This window comes from Pelecanus crispus, chromosome 7 (genome assembly GCF_030463565.1).
Source record: "Pelecanus crispus isolate bPelCri1 chromosome 7, bPelCri1.pri, whole genome shotgun sequence".
Classification (NCBI taxonomy): domain Eukaryota; kingdom Metazoa; phylum Chordata; class Aves; order Pelecaniformes; family Pelecanidae; genus Pelecanus; species Pelecanus crispus.
The window spans coordinates 36537095-36561986 of record NC_134649.1 but is presented as its reverse complement, the minus strand read 5'-3'; the positions used below and the strand labels follow the sequence as shown (position 1 = coordinate 36561986).

At 36.0% G+C, this 24892-nt stretch overlaps 1 protein-coding gene across 1 annotated transcript in view; it reads left to right on the top strand.

Annotated features, from left to right (window-relative positions):
• Positions 1-24892, top strand: part of ERC2 (ELKS/RAB6-interacting/CAST family member 2) — a 458173-nt gene that overhangs the window by 79681 nt on the left and 353600 nt on the right. Inside the window, exon 4 of the mRNA XM_075714165.1 lies at positions 21503-21577. Coding sequence (XP_075570280.1) covers positions 21503-21577 — 75 coding nt within the window. The remainder of the gene's footprint in view (positions 1-21502; positions 21578-24892) is intronic.

Below are 24892 nucleotides of genomic sequence, written 5' to 3'. Positions count from 1 at the left end.
AATTAAAAAATTGTCACTTGCTGTGAAAGATAGACAATACACATATATACCATGTTGAAACTGCGTATTCTCTTATAGAATGCCTTGCAGCTGTGGAGATATGCTTAAGAAAATACGTTTTCCAATGTTTTCTTGAGTGAACAGTCTATCAAAACCTTGCTAGGAAAAGGAAATATCTTTAAAGGTTTTCATTATGTTCTCAGCTGTATTAAATGAGTGGTATTAAAAGAATGGATTTATGCACTTTGGTACCTGAACAAAGTAATCTGTAATGGGATTGTTTCACTGTGATGACAGAATTGCAAATTATTAACAGTGTGAAATATCAAGTATGAGACATTTTGTATTTCTCTTTGTTAGCAAGTTCCTGAAGGACATAAGATTTTAGGTCTTGTCACACTCAGAGGCACGAGTCTCACCTAACGTGGAAAACAGCAAGATAAAAAAGGAGGAAACAGATCTGTGAAGAGCAAAGCTCTTCAGGATTTTCAGGGGCTGGCTTGGAATCTCTTGAAAAGAAACTGAGTTAATGATTGACCTTGGGGAAGGAGTGAAAATAATGAGGTGTCATTGATTTTTCAGAATTGCCAACACTATAGGTGATAACTGGAAGCAATATATTGTTTTGTCTTGAAAACACCCTCCAAAAGCTATTTTAGATGCCATTATACCATAACAGGCAAGCAAAAAATTAGTGTGCTTATATATGAATCTATTAATCTTGTCTAATTTAATGCACTGAGAAATCAAGTCTAACTGTTGTGGGGTTTTTTGGTGTGTCGGGGCGTTTTTTTTGTTAATGAGCAAGTAATTCTATGATTTTTTTTTTTAATGGAGGAAAGTCTGTCCAGCATGTTTTAAGTGTTATGATAAAATAGCACTGAAGTAAAGGATGGTTTTAAACTCTATTTTTGTAACACATGGTCTGTAACAGTGTAGGCTATTGTTTTCTTTGTTTTGGTGGACCATTTGTTCATGTACTATTGCTTAATAATGAGAAAAAGGATAGAAGTAGAGGAAAGGCAAAAATATCGGAAGGTAGCTGAGAAAAGTCTTGTACTGCAACTTGGAGAGTGGCATGTGAAAAACACAAGCTCTTCACTGACTCTTAGACTGCAGTGACATTAGCATTTTAGGGAAGCATAACAAGAATTATCTTTGGAGAGCTAAATAGTTGGTACTGAGGTTATTTTGGGGAATTTATGCTGGATTACATCCAGTCTGATTCTGTATGCTGAATTCCTGGCAATAGGTGTAGCTAGTAAGAGTTCAAGATGGGGACAATCAGAAGTACTCTTTAAAAGCCAGTGGGATGCTTTTTTTTTTTTTTTCCCTCTCTGCTCTTTTCTTGCAAGAGAGAGAAAAGTTGCTTTTGCTCAAATGTTTACAGTGTGCTAGATGCTGAAGGAAATACAATTTGACAAGAACTTGGAAGTGAAGGTACTCACTGTATGTGAAACTTGTGCTAAAAAACTTTCAAAGAATCTTCAGTTATATTTTTAATTTAATCAGAAAAATTTTCAGAGAGTCATAGAATACCTCGAGTTGGAAGGGACCCATAGGGTTCATAGAGTCCAGCTCCCTGCTCCTTGCAGGACTACCTAACACGAAGCCACATTACTAAGAGTGCTGTCCAGATGCTCCTTGAACTTGGTCACAGCACCAAGCCTGTCAGCTTCCTTGGGGAGACTGTTCCAGTGACTGACCACCCTCTCAGTGAAGAACCTTTTCCTAACGTCCAATCTGAACTTCCCATGATGCAGCTTCATACCATTTCATGAATGTTCAGTCAGGTTCTTAAAATCTTCTGTTTCATTCTAGAAAACTCTTTGATAGAGGAATATCTCTTTTTTTTTTTATTTAAATGTTTGTTTTTCCTTTTCTTCTCTCTCCTCCCTTGCTGCTCAAAGCAGACAGATTTTAAAAAAGTATTTTAAGGATTTTTTTTCCATATTACTAAAGTAATATAAGAGAACAGCCAGGTACTCGGAAACTATGAAGCATAAAAACTGGTTTTCTGTAGAACCTCTAATATCTTTGTCTTTACAGAAAATATGCTGTGTTTCCACAAGACAAAACTCTTAATGTAAAAAATAGACAGCCCTCAGTTGTTCTGTACTGGCATCAGGTAGTCAATCACTGTTGTTTGTTTGGTTTGGTGGGATTTTTTTTGTTTGTGGTGGTTTGTGGGTGTTTTTTTTTTTTTTTTGGCAGAACTTCTGTGTCATTTGCTCTAGAAACTGGAAGAATGTGTATCGAATGAAGCAGGGTAAGAAAAGAAATAGTGGTATGATAGATTAAAGGGATTCTATGTGACTTGAGATACGATGTTTCTCTCTGGCTCTGCCACTGTGTTTCTCCTTATTGCTGGCCCAGTTGTTTCAGGCAGAGCTTTTGCAAATGTCTGCTTATGTGTTTCTGATTTTCTGGGTTATCATCCTTCTGATCCTAAGAATTCTGTAAATGCTAAGTGTTTAGAATTGTAGATGAAGTCATTGGAAGTCTCAGATAATCTATTCCCCCCGCGCACACACACACACTTTGTATGGTGAGACACATACTGAACAGCTCATAAGTGAGAATACCGTTAAGTCAAGTCTGTGAAAGGAAAATGTTATTAGTTAGGTATCTGGGAAAGGTATTTTTCTGAAATAGCCATATAAATAGGGGAGAATAAATATCTTTTAACAACTTTTCAGAATAAAATTCAAAATGTAGTAGTAACACTTAGAATAAATTACAGATGTCCCAAAACTTTTAAGGGCCTGCTCATTAACATAGGAGCTGGTTTTTATTTTATTTTTGAGAGAGAAATGTAGAGATCAAAACTATAAAAGTTATGGTCTTTAATATGTTTAAGACACGTATTGTCCTAGAGATAATGTGATGGTTTTATGGAACTATTTCTGTAGTCCATTAGGCTGTAGTATTGCTCTTTCATAATTCCTGTTACTACAATCGATTGTTTAGTTCATGCACGCCATGTTTAGTCAATAAACAAACATCCAGAGCATGTGGAAAGTTCATTTTCCAGAGGTTTTGGAAAAATCTAATTAGACGAGATAATGTAGTGTTATGGTAATGCAAAAGCTAAAGTATAAAATACATACACTTGTAATCTGAGCACTGACCAGACTGCTTTCTGTTAAATGTTTTCTGTTGGAAATTACTTGCATTAAAAATGCAGTAGTGCTTTCTGATGAAGGAAAACCCTTTGAATGATGCTGTTCTTGTTACGATTTTACTTAACGAAGTCTTGAAAAAGTTTAATTTCATAACTTAGAATGTTCAAGACTCTTTGTTTTCATGTAATATTACCAGTGCAGTGGTCTGAGAAATAGAAGAGGGATTTACTTCTTCCAGATCTTGCTTAGCTTCTTTGAATAGGCTGTGCTGGGATTTCAGGATATTTGCAACTTAATAGGATATGATCTTTAATTTCTTTACGGTTAGTCTTGCAGGACACTGAGTAAAATTTGAGAAACTAATTTTAGAAAATAAAGACAGCACAAGATGTGTTCAGGGCCTGGACCTTTGAAGCCCAGTGAGCTTTATATGTATTCATGTGAAAGTACAACATTTATGCTCAGATAACGTGCAAATCTCCTACCACCTGCAGAAACAGAAGGGAGAGTTGTCTTTGTGATAGCTCAGTATACCACTAGATTTTTAGTTCCCAAAGCTTTACTGAAATGGTAAATGCTTGTTACATCGCAGCTCAGGATTTTCCAGAATTACTGGAGTGAAAACTCACTAGCTTTCCAACAACTTGACAGGAGTGCTGCATTCATGGGAATGTCATATATCTCAGAGGAATATTTGAAGGTTGGATTAGCAATAATCTAGTAAGATTTTTTTTTTTTTTTTGGTGTGCTAGTGTTTTCCTAGTGAGATAATAAATTCAGTCCCTAAGAAAATGAGAAAGAGTAATATTTATGTAGGAGGGAACTTTTTTTTCAGTGAGGTTTAAAATTAAAGTAACTGCCCTTTATCCAAGCCTGAGTCATTGTCCACTTCATAATTTTGATGCCCCTCTGGAAGACAGATACATGCAAGCTTCCAAAAAGTAAACAGCATTTGCATTTCCTTCTAAAATACAGAAGAGGGTTATTGGCAATGATGATGATATATTAAACAGCCTTGGAGTAAGGGCTGAAACTGAATCACCTTGCTAGCTGTAGAGACTTGTACATCTTCTGTGTACTCCAGTGAATCTGGACTTATTTCTGCTCAAAGAAGAGCTTTCAACAGAAGAGGTGCAATGTGCTGTCCATCACTCTAGGGTGCTTTCAGAGGGAAACATGATTTTCAGTCTTAGCAGAGGTAATCAGTATATGTGTCTCAGTTGCTCAAGAATTGAAGGAGGGGGCAGAATATGCTCTGAATGTCCTTATTAAACTGAGTTCCAAGAGGAAGACAAAGAACATTCTTTATTTCAGATAGAACTTAATTTTGAGCAAGACACTTTTTATCTTAGTGCTGACAGTATTAGAAGCACTTCTGAACCTGTGTGGAAAGGAAGTGATAGACATCTGCAGTACCTTCCGCTGTTGCAAGGAAGTTTTCATGTAAATGTTTTGGTTCTCAGTCCTTATGTTTACAAATTATAACTAAACCTTAGAAAGTCTTACTTTATAAATATCCCACCTTCCAGCCATGAGAATATTCAGATCATTTGGTTCAGATTTGAATGAATCTGATTCTGAAGGGTCACAGGACTTTGAATAGTAAGAGAAGCCTGTGGGGTTATTTGTGTAAGTTGTGTTATCTGGAAAATAATTTGCCTACTCTTTCTGTTTATTGCTGCCATGTATGAGTTGTTCTTCCTCTGTTGTTTAGTCCTCACACTGGGGCAGTATCTCTTTTCACTCAAGCTTGAAAGTTCTGGTCTACTGTCACCTCAATCCATATTTACTGACCTTATAGAGCTAATTTAATATTAGAAGTACAGAGCCTGCTTTTTCTTCAGGTAGTATCTGTAGATACAGTAAACTTTTAAAGTTTAGATGGGTAAAGGTAAATAATGATTATATCCATATTTGGTTGTTAAACATCTGTATTTAGATGTTGGTAATTGAGCATAACCATGCTGATGCTTGCTTAAACAGTGTGCCTAGAACACTTTGTGTGCAACTATTGGAAACATATAAGTATCAGGAAAACCTACATTGAGGGTAAGACTGGAAAGTGTTGAGTAATTTAAGGTAACAAACATTCAGATGAATTGTTTTTTTATATATATATATATATTTATATATTTTTTTTTTTTTTACAAAAGCACTTAAGCCCCCAAGGACTTCAGAGGCAATGCATAGGCAAAACCCCAACGTGTTAAACCTTCTCTTTAATTCTAACTTTTAAAGTATTGTTTATTGTGAATAAATCATTACAAAATAATTGTTAACTATCAGATAAGCTATGGTAATTTAAAGAATTTCCAAGAACTGATTTTTGAAAGCTATTCTGTTGTAAAAGAAATTCTGTAGCATTGATATTGCTCAAAAAATAAGGGATAAAGATATTGAGATTCAGGACTCCTTCCTTTAGATAGGAAAGGGAACCAACATGTTAAGTGAAATTTTGAACCACATTCAGTTCTATTTTCTTAGCCAAAAAAACCTCATTAACTTGATCATTTCTCATTTTGTGAAACAGTCATTGATTAATTAAAAAGAGTCCCATAAACTGGTACTTATTCTGTATATAGGGATTGTTCTGTATGTATACACCTGCAGATGGGGAGAACATCAGGGTGTAGCAGAAGAACTAAAGGGGGGCCTTCAGGGTGGCCCACTTCTTCCGATGAACACAGGGTACTGGTCATGACTGCACCACAGAAGTCCTACAAGCCTTTCTGTGGTAAGTTTGCTATAGTGAATGAATTATTTGTCAGTTACACTCATATTTATGTTTGTGATCACAGAACTAACAATTTGTGCATGTATCTTGGAATCATTTTTTTCCCTAATTTTTCAATTAAATTTACTTTATCATTATATTTCAATTTCTCTGTTTACCTTTTGGTTTAAGGGGTTGGATAATGATATGAGCTACAAATCAATTTAGGGTTCTTTTTTCCTTTTCCTGTCTTGCAGATACTTATCATCTGGTAGGAAATGCATTGCATAAGAGAAGGGTCAGAAAAATTGATGATCCCAGCTTGAAAGACTAAATTGAGGCAGGTAATGATGCAGTTCCTTGGCTCGTAATTCTTCCCATTTGATATAAGGACTATATAGTAGCTGTGTCTTAGAATGCTGCATGATATATATTAATGAAGCAAAGTACAGTATCACAATCCTTTCACCTAATTGCTTTGTAAAAAAAATTAAAGCACCATTGTACCATTCTTTCTCTTAGATCACCCATGTGATGAGATCGTCCAGTGTACCACCGTTTTCCTCCTAGAAAACGTGGACAATAGGAGGATCGAAGAAGCCTGTGAAAAAAGGATTATGTTGCACTCATTTTTTCTTTAGAAATATTTCCTCATGTTGTAAACTGTTCTAAAGAAAATGCTATCATCCAAAACTGCAATAAGATGAAGAGCTCACAATAAAAGTATATAAAACATAGTTATTTTTAAGTATGTTTTTATTACAAATGCAAAGAAACTTTGGCGTTAAGTTTTTCATAATGATACACTTCTAAAACTGTGCTTACAGAGATATGGTATGGATGACTTGAACAATGAAAGAGATGACTGCTAACTTATAAAGATGTTTTATAGATCTTGGTACGTTTGCTACTAAATGAAAGTATTATATCTATTTCCTTTTTATTCCCTCTAAATGTAGTGAAGCTACTAACGTAAGATACCTCATAGTATCTTTTTCCATTCTGTTGTACTTAACAGACATGTGCAGGATTTCATCTGCAATGACTTTGCTGCAGTGATGTCACTGATTAGTATCGCACTTAACTGATGCTGATGTAAATAAGGAAAGAGTCAAACCATTGGTTCATGGAGACCTACTGACCGCTGAAGTTCATCCTTGATATTCAGTCTTCTGAATAATGGCACACAGCAATATCCAAATAGAAAATGAATAATGTATGTAAAGGGAGCTTTTAGCATGCTGAGATACTATGGACCTGTTACTGAAGAGGTTTCTGTTAGGTAGGAGTTGATGCCAAGAATTTTTGACGTTTGTGGGATAAGTCCATCAATTGGCAGGATATGTGAAGAAGTGATTTTGGAAATGGAGGCTATGTGGTAAGACATAGGGGCCTAGAAAATCTGCTAGACTCTACTAGGAGAATCCATAGAGAGCTGTAAATAACTAGATAGTATTTAACCAAGAAGCAATGGAGTAAGTAAACTACGAAATAAATTGTTTCTGTAATATGTCAACAGAGTTATGTAGTTGGCAAGTTTCCACCAGCTAACTTTTTATACTGTCTAGGTTTCAGTTCTTGCTCTACACAGTTTCTCTCTCTACAGTTAGCCTACATCTTACAGTTTTTAACCCTTTAAATATTTATAACTCTTTATTTTGAATTATCTTGTGCCAAAATGTCTTTATGTACGTGCTTTGTTATCTGATGTCAGCAGAGCTTGGATAATAGTAGTTAAGTCTACTGCTATATTTAAATTAAGGAAAATCAATTCATAAAGTTGCTAGGTAAGTTACTAGATTTTTTTTTTTTGTCATTTAGTGACAGTATTGTACATTCTGTATTCACTGAGAGCTCCTAAATGCACAGTAAGTAGCTAATTAAAAAACCAGAACATATATGAATGGCCTTTATAGCTAGACTGAAGATTTGGCATGGTCAATCAGTAGTATGCACTTAAACCAGGGACAGAAAAGTAAGATTCAGTGATTTACAGAAGGCCCAGACCAAATTCCCCACAGGGAGGTTTGGGAAGGCATAGAAAGTAAACTACCATGTTTGAAAGGATTGTTAGGACTGACCTTGTCTAAGCCCATAAAAACTTAAGTAATAGATATGAAAAAAATGTGAAATGCAACATCTCAGGCAGCATTAAGATAAAGAAGAGTTGTAAGAAATGAACCTGAGAGAACTGACTAAATCAGGTTGCAAAGTTTGCTCTGTAGTGTGAAGGAAGTATGAAAAATAAAAGAATAGTCGGTGTGAGTTACCGAATCCCTAAAAAGAAATGTCAGCATTAACTCCTGACAGAGAAGTGTCAGAAGAAAAACAGATGGATTCAAGCACGGCTAAAGCATAAATATATTCAAGCAAGGGATGATACCCTGTTGCAGCCTCAGAGCATAGAAATTTTCTGGTACATGATAATGAGTTAATAATGTTTCTGTTCTAATAACTGGGCTTAAGACTACATGATGAAATAAAATTATTTCATCCCCTAAAATATAGAGGTCTATATGGTGGAGACTTGGCAACAAGTAATGTAAAGCAAATGTTGAGTGAAATTTTACTCCATCTGTGTTGTAGTTTTCATTTGTTTAGTGCCTTTTGCTCAGCTATTTCAAAAAGCTTTACAAATACATTAATAATATGTCACTAAGATCTATTCTATTTTGAAACTAATTTGTAAATAAAAGAAAGAAAAAGGGTGGTTCTCCCTCGTTATCATACATATTATAGTCTGTGTGCTGAGGTTTACTCTCTTTTCTATTCTGAGTTTTAGGTCATAGAATATTAGCAAGTGAACTCTTTTTATATAGGCTTATCTACAAATTTTTATTATGCTAATTTTATCAATAATATAGACTTTGAAGTGTTAACGCATTTATTATGTGATAATTAAATAGAGATTAGGAATTTTTTAGCTTTGCTGTTCTTCTTGTGGCTTGGGATTCTGAGCAACAGATTGTGTTTTCCAAAGATAATTGCTCATTTTAAGTCAAACTATACAAATGCAAATCTCCATAGTAACACTGTAGATTCTTCTGCCAACCTGTGCTCTTGCAAATTTGCTTGTCAATCTGAAGGTCCATTCACAGTTGTATAAATACAGTCTTTGTCATATAGTTAGAACATAGGAATAAGATCAACAATTTTATTGGCCATTTTGCTTATAGCAGCATGTATTGTATATCCTTTCTCATTTACATTGAAGGTATTTTATGTGCTTGGTTCATTTGTTGGGGGTAAAAAGTATTTTGAAGGGGAATTTTAGCTAGTAGTTGTACTACATAGCATATGTTTAGTTTAAGACGAACACGTTGGAGAAACAGCTTATTGACTGTGACAACTTTAACATGATTCTTTTAGTATGTTGAGAATTCAGTTTCTGTTCTACAAATCTCTGTTCACTAATGAGATAATTAGCCTTTAGCTGTCATGGGAATTACTAGCAAAATGTCCTGTGCTAATTGAATCAAAATGGCATAAAAATACTTGCTCCAGCTCAGAAATATTTTTATAAATAATGAGTTAGAAATGTTCATCCAACTTGTGTAAGTAAATAACCTGAATCAGCTATCATGTAAAGGTATATATCTCTATTAATACCATGATTCTGTGGTTAAGTTAGATTTGATGTTGGCCAGTAATCCTAAAATGAATTGCTTACTTTCTCAGTTCAGAATGAATGTCAGTTTTGTGATAAGGGGAAACCATCTAAGGCATCCTTTTCAATGTCATAGAGACCTTTAGAGGAGATTCCTGCTGCTCTCTGTAGCCATGGGTGAGAGCAAGAAATGGAATGAAATACATAGATGTTGCAGAGTGATTAGTGTGGCACAGCTTAGCCTCTCATGGTGCCAGACTTCCCTGACTCCACTGGGAAGCAGCGCAGTGTATCCACGGTGATGCTTGGAGGCTATTAAGCTGAAGAGAAGCATTGCATGTGCTCTCCTGATCTCAGAAGAACGCAGCACTGTGGATTCTAAAAACTGGCCGTCCTGATTACTGCTGGCATAGAAGGTGTCCCTAATGGACTATCTATAAGTTGACTTTTGCTGTCTGAGAAAGAAACAGTTCTTGAGTGGGACTTACGGGGCTGTGCAATCGTTAGACTGGGCAGATGATGTAGCTCCGTATGAAACATTGAATGTGTGTTCACACCATAAAATGAAAAGTAGATCTAATGCACGATCGAAGTGCTGTTGGCATGGCTTAGTAACAGGATGTACCTGCTTATGTATAGGAAATGTCTGTATTTTTACTCATGAAATGGATGTGCATTTGGTCATGTGATTAGTGATGGGCTGCAAGTTTTTCAGGAAAATGATAGCAGAGTAGAGGCTGGCATAACTGTCCAGTAGGCAGAAAGGAAGAGGCTGTGGGCTGAATAAATTGTTCTGGTTTCCTACATATAGTGGGAAGTTTACCACTTTTGATGGTTTAAAATGCCCATTTTGCATAATAACAACTGGTATTCTGATACTGATGTCTCTACTTAAGATTGTGTGAAACTTGTTCAGGTGGATAAAGGTCCTTGTAGATGCCTATTCAGTAGTGCTGCCAATCAATATGTGCAAATCTTGCAAGGGGGGAGATACGTACTATCAGTGTGTAGTAAACTGCAGAAAATAATTTCAGATTACTAAATCATGTCGTAGCTAGATCTAGTCAATGTTACATGATGACTTGATATTCAGAAAGCATTTTTTATCTTGATTTATAGATAGATCTTATTGAATGGGACTGGAAGTCCAAAGTCAAAAAGTCCAAGTTGAGACTTTTAGTATAACCCATCTGCTTTTTATATAGTCTTCAGTTCATCTGTGGTACAGAGATCTCATGAATATGCATATGCAGTCAACTGATGAGCAGAAACAAGGCTAGAAGGAACAGACGTATCTATAAGATACAGGAAGCAGATCTTTTAGCTTTCTGAAAGTTTGTTTTATTTGACAAGCCATCTTCATTTCTTCATGTTTTCTCAACTTTTTATAAACTGTAGGGTTTTGTTTTGTTTTTTTTTTTTTTTTTTTTTTAAATTATGTTACAAAATTTTTAGTAGAAACAGTTGCTGGAACATACCTTGGAAGGAAATGAAACCTGACCTTTGGATGACCTGGTAGAAAATGACTGTTATCTTATTCGCAGTTACACATTTATAGCTTGCTGTTTGTGATATGAAAATATCTTTGTGTATGCCATCCTTCTCCATACAGGGCCACAAAATGGCAGAAGTTGCTATAGGGGGCTGAATTACAATTGCTGCAGAAACGATGATTAGGACTTTACTGGTGTGTATGTGCAATGGTTACTTTTTTTCACTAGTTTGCATTTACATTATAAGAAGGGCAGTTAAGTTTATCATACTCCTCTGATCTCCACATTTTGAAAAAGTTATTCAATGAAGCATTATGTCACTGTGTTCTAATAATCTTTTGGCATAAAGTTCTTTGTACTTAAATGGTGGTTCTGTTCTTGCAGTCATTTTGACATCTTGATGATATGATCTTTGATAGCAGAATCATTTACATTTTACTCTATTTAAGGCTATGCTGTGCTTGAAAAGTCTACTTTCAAACCAATTTATTTCTGGTCTGAATCTGTTAAAGCTAATTGCACATTAGTAAACTACATTGTTGCAATTCTTTACTTCGTAGCCAAATACTTTGCATATTAGGAAGTTGGATATTTAGGCATAAAAGTTGCAGTAGCAAGAGTAATAAAACATAGTAGCTTTGGCAAATTGTGCTCCCAAATGATTTTTTTTTTTTTTAAGGTGGTTTTAAGAAGAGGTACAGTTTTAATGGACACAAGGGTTTAATTAAACCACAGAATTCTATTTAAAGTTTCAGTTTATGCACTGCAGAAGATATCCAGGACTCTTTAGGAGTTGCCTGAACGAGAGTCCAAAAGGGTTGATGGCATCTTGTCTATAAATACCGTATTTGCCTTATACTGGGTAAGTTAAATTCTAATTGCAATGTACAAGCAATAGTAGGTGGCTGAAACTGGGCTAGGGACTCAGTGTCTTTTCACAGGTGTTCCTGAACTAGAGTATATGAAAGCAGATAAAGATTGTTAAAAATGAAAATGTTACTAAGGTATGAAGGAAAAAAAGGTAATGGATGCATTTAGATGTATGAGTGTTGGGACCCCATTGTGAATCGTGAATTATGCAAACCTAACTGAAATCAGTCTATTCACTCTAGCCTGTTCAAGTAGTGGCAGAGCAGGCAGTTGCCTTGATGCCTGCCCTTGTCCACACTGAGAAACTGTGAATCATCTGCTTTAAACCAGAAAGCTTTCCAATCTCCCCAGCTGTGTAGGGAAGGGTTCAGAATGTCGAGTGGCTTCCTTCCTGTGAAAAGGATTTCTGCCTCAGCCCCTCCTTGAAACACTAAAAGGAGCATTTCCTTTGCCTGTTCAGCTCCATTTGGTTCCCCAAAGCATGAGAAGAACAGGAAGGTGAATAGGACTTCTCAAGAGAAAGGAGAAATGGTAAGGAAGAGAAAGCTGCTGCTTCTAGGGTGTGAATTGTGGTCCCTGCAATACCTTCAGGCTGGATGTGAGCATTACATTGTCCTGTGTGCCACAAAAAAGAGAAAATGAGACTGTCTTACGAAGGGTGGCCTGGGGAATAGCAGAAGACAGCATTAAACCTCTGTGCTTGCCTGTTACTCTCTTTCAATTCCTTTCTTCTACCTAAAGATCTGAAACAAGTGTCTCTCTGAGAAGCCTTGAGCTGACTCTGCCGTTATTTTTGAAACAAAGATGACATAAAATGTTTAAAATAGCAGTAATTCCAAGTTTTTGAGTTTGAAAATATAGATGTAGAGATCAGATAATATATAGCATGTAATTTTTCCTCAGTGTATTAAAGCACTTCTATTTGTTGAAACTATACCTGTTGTCTTCAGCCCTTCTGGGGCAAATCTGGCTCCAAAAGTTGCCAAAACAAAATAATCCCCATACTTATACTGAGGTAAGTTTAGTACCTAAAAATGTAAAAGCATTAGATAACTCTGGTTTGTCATTGCTACAACTTCTGTTTGTAACATGGTGGGATTTTTTTTTAATACATGTGGTAATGTGTTCTGTGCAGAATTTGGTATTCTACATCATCACGTAGTTTTTCTCCATTTGTCTGTTTTCCAGTCTTACCTTGTTTACATCATCACATGGATTGCCAAAGTTCTGAAAATTCTCCTTTAGGGTCTGATTTTAATCACAATAGATAATACCAATGATTTAATTGGAGATTCTTTTGATTCACGTCTTTAGAGAGAACTACACCTTTAGATATTTGATATCTATGCATTCAGCATTTATTATAAGTACTGATGTACAGGAAAGTAGTTTGTAATATGTGCCTTAGCCCCTGGACTATAGATATTCATGTTCAGCATATAGTTACACAAAAGATGCAGTCTCTAAACTGTGTAAGGAAGTGGTGTCTTGCTGCTTATATTGCCCTGAGGTAAGGAACAGGAATAAAACAAAGAAATTTTTTTGCTTTTCTTACAAAAAAAAAATCTTGAGGGGAAGTGGCATTGTTTTGAAGAGACAGTATCAGGTATTTTTAACTCTGTCATAATTTTAATGCAGATAAGGATCTGTAGCATCTTTTATGCATTGAGAAAACTTTTTTTTCCCCCCAATCATATTTTCAGTTCGGGGTGTTTTTTTGTTCTGATAAAAAGAGGAGACTGAAAGAGGAAACTTGAACAGGTGGATTCGAGTTACTAAGCAACACTGTGTTTCCTGGACAATGGAAAAAGAATTGGAGCAGTTGCTACGTGTTTTTTCTTTTTTTTTTTTTTTTTAATGTTATAATCATTGTGAGCTGAGCTATGAACTTCAGTTTAACAGACTCTTGACAGACTTCATAGGATGATTAATATTCAGCTGGATAATAACTAATTGTGCAGGTTGTTTACTGTGTGACCTGAATGGTTCTTTTCTGTAGCTATGGTAGCGTACAGTATAGGTGGTGAGCAACACGTAACAACTAGTTTTTGTAAATGACACTGGTGTTGTGTTTGCTTCACTCCAATATTCTCATATACAATCAACTCTCTTTTACAATATTCTGATTTAAATATAGTCATGTAATGATGCATTCAGGCTCCTCTGTAGAATATAAGTTTCAGAGTGAAATGAGGGTTCTGCATTCTCAAATGCTTAGACATTACCCCCTTCTTCTTCCCTGCTGAGAAAGACTGACTTGGTTGGTGTATCTCAACTGATAGTTAGGTCTGCATTGAATTGGTGGTTTGGTTTAGTTTCTGGCAGACCAAAAATGGAATTTTTTTTTAAAGGTCAATGCAAAATAATTTCTCTCTCTCTCGTAATTTTTTGTTATTTGGGGGTGGTGGTGTGGCGAACTTTTTTGGCAAGCATAAAATTTAGTTTTAGGTTAAAAAGCATGATTCTTTCTTAAATTTAAGAGTTGCATTCTAATTGTTTGTTTTGAAAGAAATCAAAGGCAATGGAAAAGGCAATTTCCAAAGGCAATGGAAAAAAAAAAATTCCAAACATTTCATTTAACACTTTGAAAAATTTTGATTGCTTTAGACTTCTAAAGGTTTTTAAAGATAATTTAACAAAATGGAAATATATTTGTTCCAGTGTTGCTTACAAGCTTTTTCTTAAAAAAACCAAAACATGCCCCCCCCCGAACAACACCCAAATTGTATGAAAAATTGTCCATCTCTTTTCCAGAATTAGATTAGTGCTCTCATATCCCTCTCTGTCATATATTTGCATAACCTCTGTCATATATTTGCATAACCTAACAGCTATATAGAATTTCTTCTAATCAATGATCCTTTTTACTACTGTGTCATCCATACAAATATGTACACTTATTTCAAAATAATATTATATTGCACACTCAAGTTGTATGTAGTGGGAAAAGCTAATAAGAGAATATTAATGTTTGTATGATATATTGTTAAAAAACACAACTTCTGTGGATATAGAATGTAGTGCTTAGGCAATCTTTTTGTGCGTTAATTTGATCCAACAATCCAACACTTTTACCTGCACGTATATTAACTACTTGGGAATGTAGGGATGAAATTTGTCTGAATATCTAGGGGAGATAATTTTGTTAACTGAGAACTTTCACATTCTGTTATGTGACAATGTGACAACTTTAGTCTTTATAATTATGTTATAAAATAATGATATCTAATTTTTCATCTACCAGCATCTCCAAGGCCGCCTCCGTAGGGCTGCTGTCATTCCATTCATCCATCACCCAGTCTGTAGTGATACTGGTGATTTCCCTGACCCAGATGCAGGACCTTGCACTTGGCCTTGTTGAACTTCATGAGGTTCACATGGACCCACTCCTTCAGCCTGTCCAGGTCCCTCTGGATGGCATCCCTTCCCTCAAGCATATCAACTGCACCACTCAGCTTGGTGTCATCTGCAAACTTGCTGAGGGTGCACTCAGACCCACTGTCTGTCATTGATCAAGATACTAAATAGTATTGGTCCCAACACTATTTGGGACCCCTGAGGGACACCACAAATATCACCACAAAACTCTGTTAGCATGTTAAAAAAAATTACTATACCAAAGAGAGAGGAGTTTTGGTAAGAGGAAAAAAAAAGATTAATGATACTGGGCAAAAAAAAGAAATTATCCTCTAGACATTTTGTTCCTTCTACACTGAAAAGAAATAAATTTTCAAGAATTCTGGTGAAAGTAGAGTTTCAGTAGCTCCTTTCAGGAAACATTCTCTGTGCTTTCAATTAGAAACTGAATTGTCCCACATGCATTTCAAGCTCCATACACAAATGGCCTTTTCACTTGAAACTTCTTGTATGTGGTCTCTTGCCAGAGGACACTCTTCCATTAAGACAACATATGTGGTTACTTAAGGTGTTTTTGACATACAAGTCAAAGAAAAGCTGAGTTTCTTAATGCTCAGATTATTTTTCCTTAGAGTCTGTCTTTAGGCATATTGGTAAAACATAACATAGGCCCTTCTTTTATGCATGAATTCAGGAATAGATTGAAGTATGATCATTGTAAAGAAATATTTTGGCTAGTGATTCAATATAGTGGTTCTATCGTGGTGTAAAAACTCCTCCTTCCTCCCTCTCTACTCTTCTTCACACCCCCAAGTTTTCTAATGTAGGCCAGGAATGGTGTCAGAATCGTTGTTCAAGTGTAATACTGAAGCCAATGAGATTATTGCTAGACTTGTCTGCTGTGCCGGACTATTGATCATTGTTTTATAGTTTGTTGGTGTTGCCTAATTCATGCAATTTATTCCTATATTCTTCTGTGTTCATCAAAACTAATATTTGCCTGTTTATTTGAAAATGCTAAATGGAGAGACAATTAGGCATGGGTCTGAGTATTTTGCTTAACTGTGAGAACTTAATAAATTTAAATACACCTAATTTACAAAGAAACTCTTTCTCCAGTACAGAACTCATAGCTATCAACTCTTCATAGTTTCCTGTAATTTTTCGTTTCATATGCTTGTATCCACATTTTTGTTTCTTCAAACTATAAAATTTGTTGGGATTTGACAAAATTTCTTTAACAGGTTCTCACAGAGTTCAAATACCGGTGGTAGTGGGTTTTTAAAAGATGACCAATGGCAATGTGATTTTTGGAATCCTTCCTAATAATGGAGGGGGGGGACTTCTACACACTGGAGGCAGACATGGAAATTTTCAGTGTTGTCAGTTTATGGTTTCCAGAAAGATAAAGAGTTTGATCAGGATTTCTTAAGTATACTTACATCTAAATTATTATGATATCATTTTGGCTGGGGGTAGATGCAAAGGGTTAGAAAACAGGAAAGAGAAGATAAGCTTATGTTAAGAGTAAATTAATTCCTATATGTTACATTTTTGTAGTATTCTGGTTAAATAGAATTTGATCAGTCTTTCTAATGGTATTTTTGGCTGAAGAAACACTACTGTTTAGACACTCTAGGTAAGTGGCTGTGCTTTTACTTAAATTAAATAATTGATTGAAATATTAATATACTGCTGATTTAAATTTTAAAGTTCAGACAAGCTGATCATGTAGAAGCAATACCAAGGCTTTCTTTTCCAGGAGAATGGAAGCAGTCTGCTTTGAGGTGTTTGAGAGAACTAGCAGCTCCTATACTATTGCCTGCTGTGATTTACAGATTTGTACATTTTACCTAGAAATACAAGAAGCTAGATTTACTGACACAATGATTTCTCATGCCTGTTTTTACGTTGCCTTAGGTATAGTTGCTGCCATCTTCAATAATCCATCTTTCTTCCAGTCGTTATTTGATTCTGATGTCTTTGTTCCTATTATGTCTTTATTTTTTATAAATCTTGAATTTTGTGTTAATTTCTTAAAATCTTCTGGTTTATGATTCCATTTTCCTTCTGTTCTTTAATCAGTAGAAGCTTAGCAGTTGAAATGCAGGCACTCACTGACGGTTTCCTGATACCATCTCTGTGGTATTTTTTCTGAAAAATACGCCTATTTTTCTGAAAAAGTCCTTTTCTTTCTAGCACTTTGTGTCATGCTATTTTAGGCAGTTTTATGTAAATAGAAGGTAAAACCTTAAATGGCATTAACAGCATTGGTGTAGCCTTTTATGTAAGAGTTTCAGCTCAATCTTCTCTAATCAGAACAAAACATAGTCACTGATGTCGTAGCAAACTTAAAATACATCAGAAAGAGAATAAAAGGAAGATCAGTTTGCAGCACCCTGGCTTTCCTGCAGCCAAGTGATGAAGTGTCTTATAATAAAGCTGGGATAAGAAGGCAGTTTTGTTTTGGTTTTGATTAGTATTATCTTCCACAATTATTTAGGAAGTATACAATATAAACTACCTCCTCTTGGAATTTTTTGATGTTTAAATTAGTGGTAAAATTGTGTGCTGAAGTTACTGTTGAGGCCAACACGAGATGCTAATCATAATATCCCAGAAACACGTGGAAAGAGAAATTAATGGCCAGCTTTGGTTTAAGACTCATTTTGATCTAAAAATAAAGAATATTAGAGTAAATTTAATGTGAAGAAAAAGATCTGATTACCTGTCAGTTTTGTGTGGGTGTGTTAATCACCTTGAAAACTAAGCATCATCATGAAGTTCCAGGTGTGGGCATCTCATTATGCAGAGCTCAAATTAATTTGTATGTGCAAAGTGATTACTCTGAACTACTACCAATTGCAGTGATACAAATGTATAGGAGATATAACGAAAGTGTAATTTCATAAAAGTACATCTCTGAGGGATTATTAGTATAGACCTTGATGGTTGCAGAGATGATGGCACAAGTACTTTATTATGGATATAAGTATCAAGAATTCCATTTAATACATTTCAGGTTAAAATAAATTATCCCTGATGTTGTGTGGGGTGTGTGGTGGGGTTTATTGTTGTGGTTTGGTTTTTTTTTTTTTTTTTTAAAGGGTTTTATTAGGCTCCCTGGGCTTTTTATTAAAAGAATTAAAAAGACAAAGCAGCATTGTTCCAAAAATGATGTAATGGATAAAAATCTGGTTTCCTTAGGCTATAAGGACTTCATGAAATGTTCAGAATATCTCTTGGTTAGCTGTTCAGGCAAATTTGAAACCCTCGAGATGACTTCAGATAGTAAAACAATCAGTGTAAGGTATCATGCACATAAAGTAGTAGTGTCTTTGAATCAGTACCCCAAAAGTATATCCCTGAATCAGGTACCCCAAAAGAAAAAAATGCATACATAGAACAATATAAATTCAAGAACTGAGCCTTGTGGCAGTCTCCAAACATTTGAATCTGATTGGAAGAAAATCTACACAAAATAATAAAGTGGGAGTCATTTTCTGATCTTCTCCAGAATCCTAGTCTGCTTCATTTTACCATCAGGGATAGAGAAGAAAAGCTTTTAAGTCAGCCAGCATCAGATTGATTCATAAAGCAAACAGGAAAAGTATTATGAGGCAAGGCTTCATGCTATGATAGACATCTAGGAATACTCATCTTTGGCAGTCTATTCATCTTTGGCTAAGGGGGTGGAAACTCTGGTTTGTCTCCCTGGGTAATGTGTGGAATCCTGTTTATACTCCAACTCAGTTTATGTGGCCTTGGGGAGTAAAGTCTGGTCTCAGAATTAGCTGTAATTTTTGCTGATCAGATAGTGGTATGACTGGCCAACTATTTTTCCATGACTTTTGTAGGAGAACTATATGACAAGTCTATGACATACGCTTATTTTTTAAAACATTTGTGTAGTGAAGGTACTTGTTTCTCTGAGACAAACAGCTGGTGGTGATTGAGAGATTCTCTGTATAGGTGATTTGCAAAGATTTCTTTCTTTTTATAAGGTGGAGAATTAGTTGTAAATAAAAAAAATCAAGGAAAAAGAACCATTCAGATATACTTTTTCATAAATGCCCAGTGCAAAATGAGAAATTCACTGTTGTCATATGTTAGAGGTAGTTTAAATATACATACTTATATCTGCAATATATTTAATGTAATGAAAAAGTATGCAGACCTACTTAACTTTAGGTATGCATTCAAACACGTGCACCTAATCTGACTCTTGCAGGCAGTGCTGTGGTTTATCAAGTTATCAATAGGCTATTTCAGGACAGAATGTAATTTAACAGTTTATCTAACCATTATGTTTTTGTGCATCCCTTCTATGGAAAGAGCAGAGTGGGCAAAACAGAATAGGCAAGACAGAGCATATCCGACTCCTTTATATTGCCAGGGTTCCTAAGAGCTTCAGTCATTGGCTAAGGTATCGTTGTTAGCTATGGTACAAATAGGGAATGAAAAACTCCCCATGCCCCCAGATGTTTGCGGGCTAAGATCATGAACAGAGGAGTCTGAAAAATGACATCAAGCTGGTGCGATCCAAATGGTCTTGATTTACCAGCCATTTGACCGTAACTTGGCTACTTAACTGTAATCCTGCAGATCATAAGTATTGATCTATTTCTGTATACATAAAATTTTCTGTTACCTAGGGACAGCTTCTTTTATTTTAACCAAAAATGCATGCCAAACCTGACAATTTTGGGATGGGTGTCTTGGTATTGTGTCCTGTCGTAAACTACATTTCAAGTTAAGTAATCTATGTTCAGTTAAATGGAGCACACATGACTAACTTATCTTTTTCAGTTATTTAATATATTAGGCGACACATTTTTTTTGAATGTATTTTATGAAGATGTTTATTATCAGTAGATTTTAATTTAACAACATGTGCCAAATCACTCCTACTATAAAGAGTGATTGTTTCTCAAGGTCATTGATAAGCAATATGCTTGTTGCTTAACAGAACTAGAAACTGATTGATAGTGTGTGGTACAAGAAATTATGACTTTCAAGCTTGTGGGTTATGAGGTATGCGAGACCCAGAAATGTGCTAGGATGGGCTGAGGTGGGGGCAGGATAATAAATGTGCACAATCCATAGTTGATTATATTTTTGATTGTTAGTCTATCAATTGATTGTCAAGTTGTACATTGTTTGCTTCACGCAAGAAAAGTGGATTTGAGAGATGGGAATGAGGATAATTAGGACCCACAATGTTATGTTTTTTTGATGATCTTCCCCCACCAAATTTATGAGGATGAGCTGAGAGAGGCGTAATTTGGAAGACACAATAGCTCGGGTTCTGGAGTCAGCTAATTTCTTTGTGGTGAATGAACCGAGCTTTGCAGCCTACCAGGCATAAACGTATTTTTCAGGGTTATCAAGTTAGTTCAATTGTGTATGTGGAGCACTGGGGTAGAAAAAACAGGGAGAGAAAGACATCTACCGTGGCAGTCCTGTCCTTTAGAGGGGAAGGACTCTAAGGGACTAGAAACAGGACTATATCGACTATATCTGTCCTGTTTCAGTTTTGTTTCGTAATAAACTGCTCAGACAGTGGGAGAGGTGTAAGCATCATCAAATGCTTAAATGATGATGTTTCATTACAGCTTTACATTGTTATATGTAGGTAAGTGAGTTTTCTATTGAGATATCTCATACCGAGATACAACTGCTGTGTTTTATAAGAGACCAAGTGCTGCCATCTTTATCCTCTTTTTTTGTAAAGACCAGTAGACATTAATTCTGTTCACTGTATGTCTTAACTAAATGCAATCTATTTTTCTTTTACCTGTGGATTAAGATGCATAAAAATAGTATGAAAATGTGAAAACTGAAATGTAACTGCTACTGTAGAGGGTGCTGCGTCAACCCACTGTGTAATTATTAACGTTAAAATGTCAAATTTAAATATAATGTTTTTAAATTGCTTATTTTGCATATTAGAGGAAAAACTAAGAAGAAACTACAGTAAAATATTCTAAATTACTTAACAGTATTTGAATTAGTAACACAACTAATTAAGTTTTGATGTTTAGGCAGAAACAGCAGCATTGTATTTGGGCTAAGAAATTACTTGCTGTGTTTGTCACCGTTGACATTAATTATTGATAGGGGTTTCAGAAATAGCGCATGTGCCATAAGAGTTGACTGTAATATGATAGGGACTGCAGTGATGCTCGAGGGATTATAGAGAGGGAAGCACCTGTAGCATTTAGAGTTACATGCTTCTAATCATCAGACTTTTATTTTGTTGTAATAAATTCATATGAATGATTAAAATAATGGAAAGATGAGTCGTCAGGCTTATTTCTATCGTGTCCCTCCACAGGAATTGCATAGAAGAACCCAACTTCAGCCTGAGCCAGCAAAGACAAAGGCTCTTCAAACAGTTATTGAAATGAAGGTATGGTCTTTGCATGTTTTCCCATACATCATTTTTGTAGCATGAACTCATGTACTGGATCTGGCTGGGATGCAGTTAATTTTCCTCGTAGTAGCCTGTATGGTGCTATGTTTTGAATTTGGGACCAAAACAGCATTGGTAGCACACTGATGTTTTAACTGTTGCTGAACAGTGCTTAGACAGGGTCAAAGCTTTCTTAGTTTCTCACTCTGCTCCCCCGCCCAGCAAGTAGGTTGGGGGTGGAAAAGGGGCTGGGAGGGAACACAGCTGGGACAGCTGACCTGAATTGACCAAAGGGATATTCTGTACCATAGAATGTCATGCTCAGCAATAAAACTGAGAGGAGGACATTCAGAGTTACGGTATTTGTCTTCCCAAGTAACTGTTACGCATGATGAAGCCCTGCTTTCCTTGAAATAGCTAAATATCTGTCTACCGATGGGAAGTAGTGAATGAATTCCATAATTTGCTTTGCTTGCATGCGCAGCTTTGCTTTACCTATTAAACTGGCTTTATCTCAACCCAGGAGTATTCTCAATTTTACCCATCTGATTCTCTCCCCCATCCCACTGAGGGGGAGTGAATGAGCAGCTGTGTGACACTTAGCTGCCTACCAGGGCTAACCCACACCACCTTGATTTATAACTTTTATTATTAAATCATTAAAGGCTTCCTTCTACTTTTCAACTTATTTTGCTGTGAAGCTAGGAATAATTAGTATTTCTTTCTCCCAGTCTGTTTTCTTCATAAGACTTGATTAAAAAAATCAAGTGCAGCATTGCTGAATAATGAGAAATGAATATTACTTTTAAAAAGACTCAGCTGGGTGGGAAGTTTCAGGTGAGCCAAAGTTGGAATAAACTAACAAACAGAAGCAAACACAAACTGTCCAAGGCCGATGTAAAATGTTTTTCTTGATCTTTGAAAACAATACTTCTGTTGGTGGTTATTTGGCCATCATTTTACGTCTAACCTAAGGAAAATACTCATTCCATCAGCAGAGTGATATGACAAAATGTGATGAAACTCCTATCCTAGTCCTGAATATAGTTTCCTCTATTACTAAAGTGTTGTGGCTTTTTTCCCCACAATACCAAAAGATAAAAAATAATAATTTAAAAAGTGAAAACTAATATTTTTGCGTAATTCTGAGTCTGGAATATACATCTTTAAGAAAAAATACCATGAGACTTGAGATAATTTGTGAGTTGGCAATGCTGCCTGAAATACATTAATGATGGTCTTTCATTTCAGTCTTAAAAGGAAGTGCAAATTAAAGGCCTCATTTTGCCAGTGACTTCTGTTATGAGCAAATGAGTTCAGCATGTCTGAACATTGTGGTAAATACACAGTTACAACAACAGCAGGACTTCATAAATACAGTATCTGCCTTTTAATAGATAATAATTAGTTTGGATTATTTCAGTAACAAATTAGCCACATCGATTTCAGCATTCCATCTTCTGATGTGTATTTGCCTTGGACGTTCCCTGTTTATTCTAGTTCAGAAACCTATGTATGAAATCTAAAATGTGTGTTTTTGCAGTAACTTGTTACCCTAAGTATATGGGAAAGTAGGATACTGGCTGAGAAACATGTTTCTATTAATATTCAGAATTATAAATTTAAAAGTTTTGGGATACAGAGATAGTGTGTTAGAATAATTTATGGTGGGTTATTAACAATGTAAAGGTTATGTTGGAAAATAATTTGCAATTCCTCTTCCCGTACGAAAACTCTTTGAAAAGAACAGGGGCAGGGAGGGCCATGACACATGACGGACACATGCAACAACTGTACTTGGCAGCCACCCTGACAGTGTCTGTCCCTGAAGACAGTAAAGTCTTTTCTGTTTGTCTCCCAGGGGAGTTGGGAGTTGGTTCCACTTTTTACAAATATGATCTTTGTAACGAGGGTTTTCATTTGTCATGGGTGAGACTGATCATGTTGCTGGAGCATTCTGGTGCGGAGTTGCCTTTTGGCTCTGAGGCACACAGTTCTTTCTTTCCCTATGAACACATGCTCCTTTGGGGTTGCCCTGTCTAAAATAGGCCTAATACTGAAAAGAAAAAGGGACAAATGTAAGATGTTGAAATCCACATGATTAAACAGCAGTTTTCATTACAAGTTCCAGCTTTGGAATGTTTTCAAGTAAATTTAAATTGTCTTAATCCAGACAGCATTTGTTTTGAAAAAAATACGGAACATTTGTTTTGAATGATCAAGCATTGAAGCAATAATTTCCCTACAGTGTTGAGGGTAGAAGGAGGGGGAAGATTATCCTCTAATATGGCAGTCTGAGGCCATACACTCCCCCATGCAGAGGCTCCATCCAAGCTGTATACATTTCTCTTTACTGCACCCAACCCCTTCCACCCCCTTGCCACATTAGCTTTTATCTGAGTCCCCTCCCTGGCTCCCCCAGGGTCTGCCAGGAGGCAGCTTTCCCTCCTTTGTAAATCCCTCTATTCTTTCCTGTGGTTTTCTTCTGTCCCTTGCCACTACTGAATGCTTTCTGTCCCTTTTTCCAGTCAGCCCTCACTTCTATCCAATGAAGTATACCCATTTCTCCTACCTGTCATCTCATATGTGATTTTTTTTTTTGTCCTAAACAGCTTTTCTGCCTTACCTTTCCTATCCTGTCATGCTCTTCATTTCTCTCTGAAAACTTTGCAAGTAGTTGCCTTCTCTTACAGCAATTGCATTTTCTGCATAACTTGTGTCCTTGACCAGTCTTTATCTTCTGTATACTTATAAAAAAAAAAGGCAAACAAAAAAGATAGAAAATTCACATCCTATGTCTTGGCTCCTGTTTTTATTACTTTATTCCTCTTCAGATATCTATTGTCTTTTCAGATGCATTGCACAGGCCTTTCTTTCCGAACTTTCTGGTTTTGTTTCTCAGACAGGTTTGCTTCCAGATGTCCCATGTCTTTTGCTTATTCTTTCCCCTTACATTCTTTACTCTTTGTTCCCTTGTCTGCTGCAGACCTTCTTCTCCAGAAGCCCTTTTTTCTTCTGGAAGGCAAAGTCACAGGACAGGAGGAGGGCAGGATGCTTCCTTTTCTCACATGCTCCTGTTATTCCCTCAAGCTCCTGTTTTTTAAAACTTGTCTAATCACATTGTAGACGTTGCTTTCAAGGGATTGTTTTGTTCCCCCAGCCCTTCACAATGATTTTCTCTGAGACCCATTATCTAGAAAGTGGGGCATACTAGATGTGCTGTTTGTATCCTGGATTTAGTAAAGGGGTAAAAGTTTTGAAGTGCACGTCTGCCCAAAACAGCAAGTCGCATCATGGAGCTCATGGTGTTCA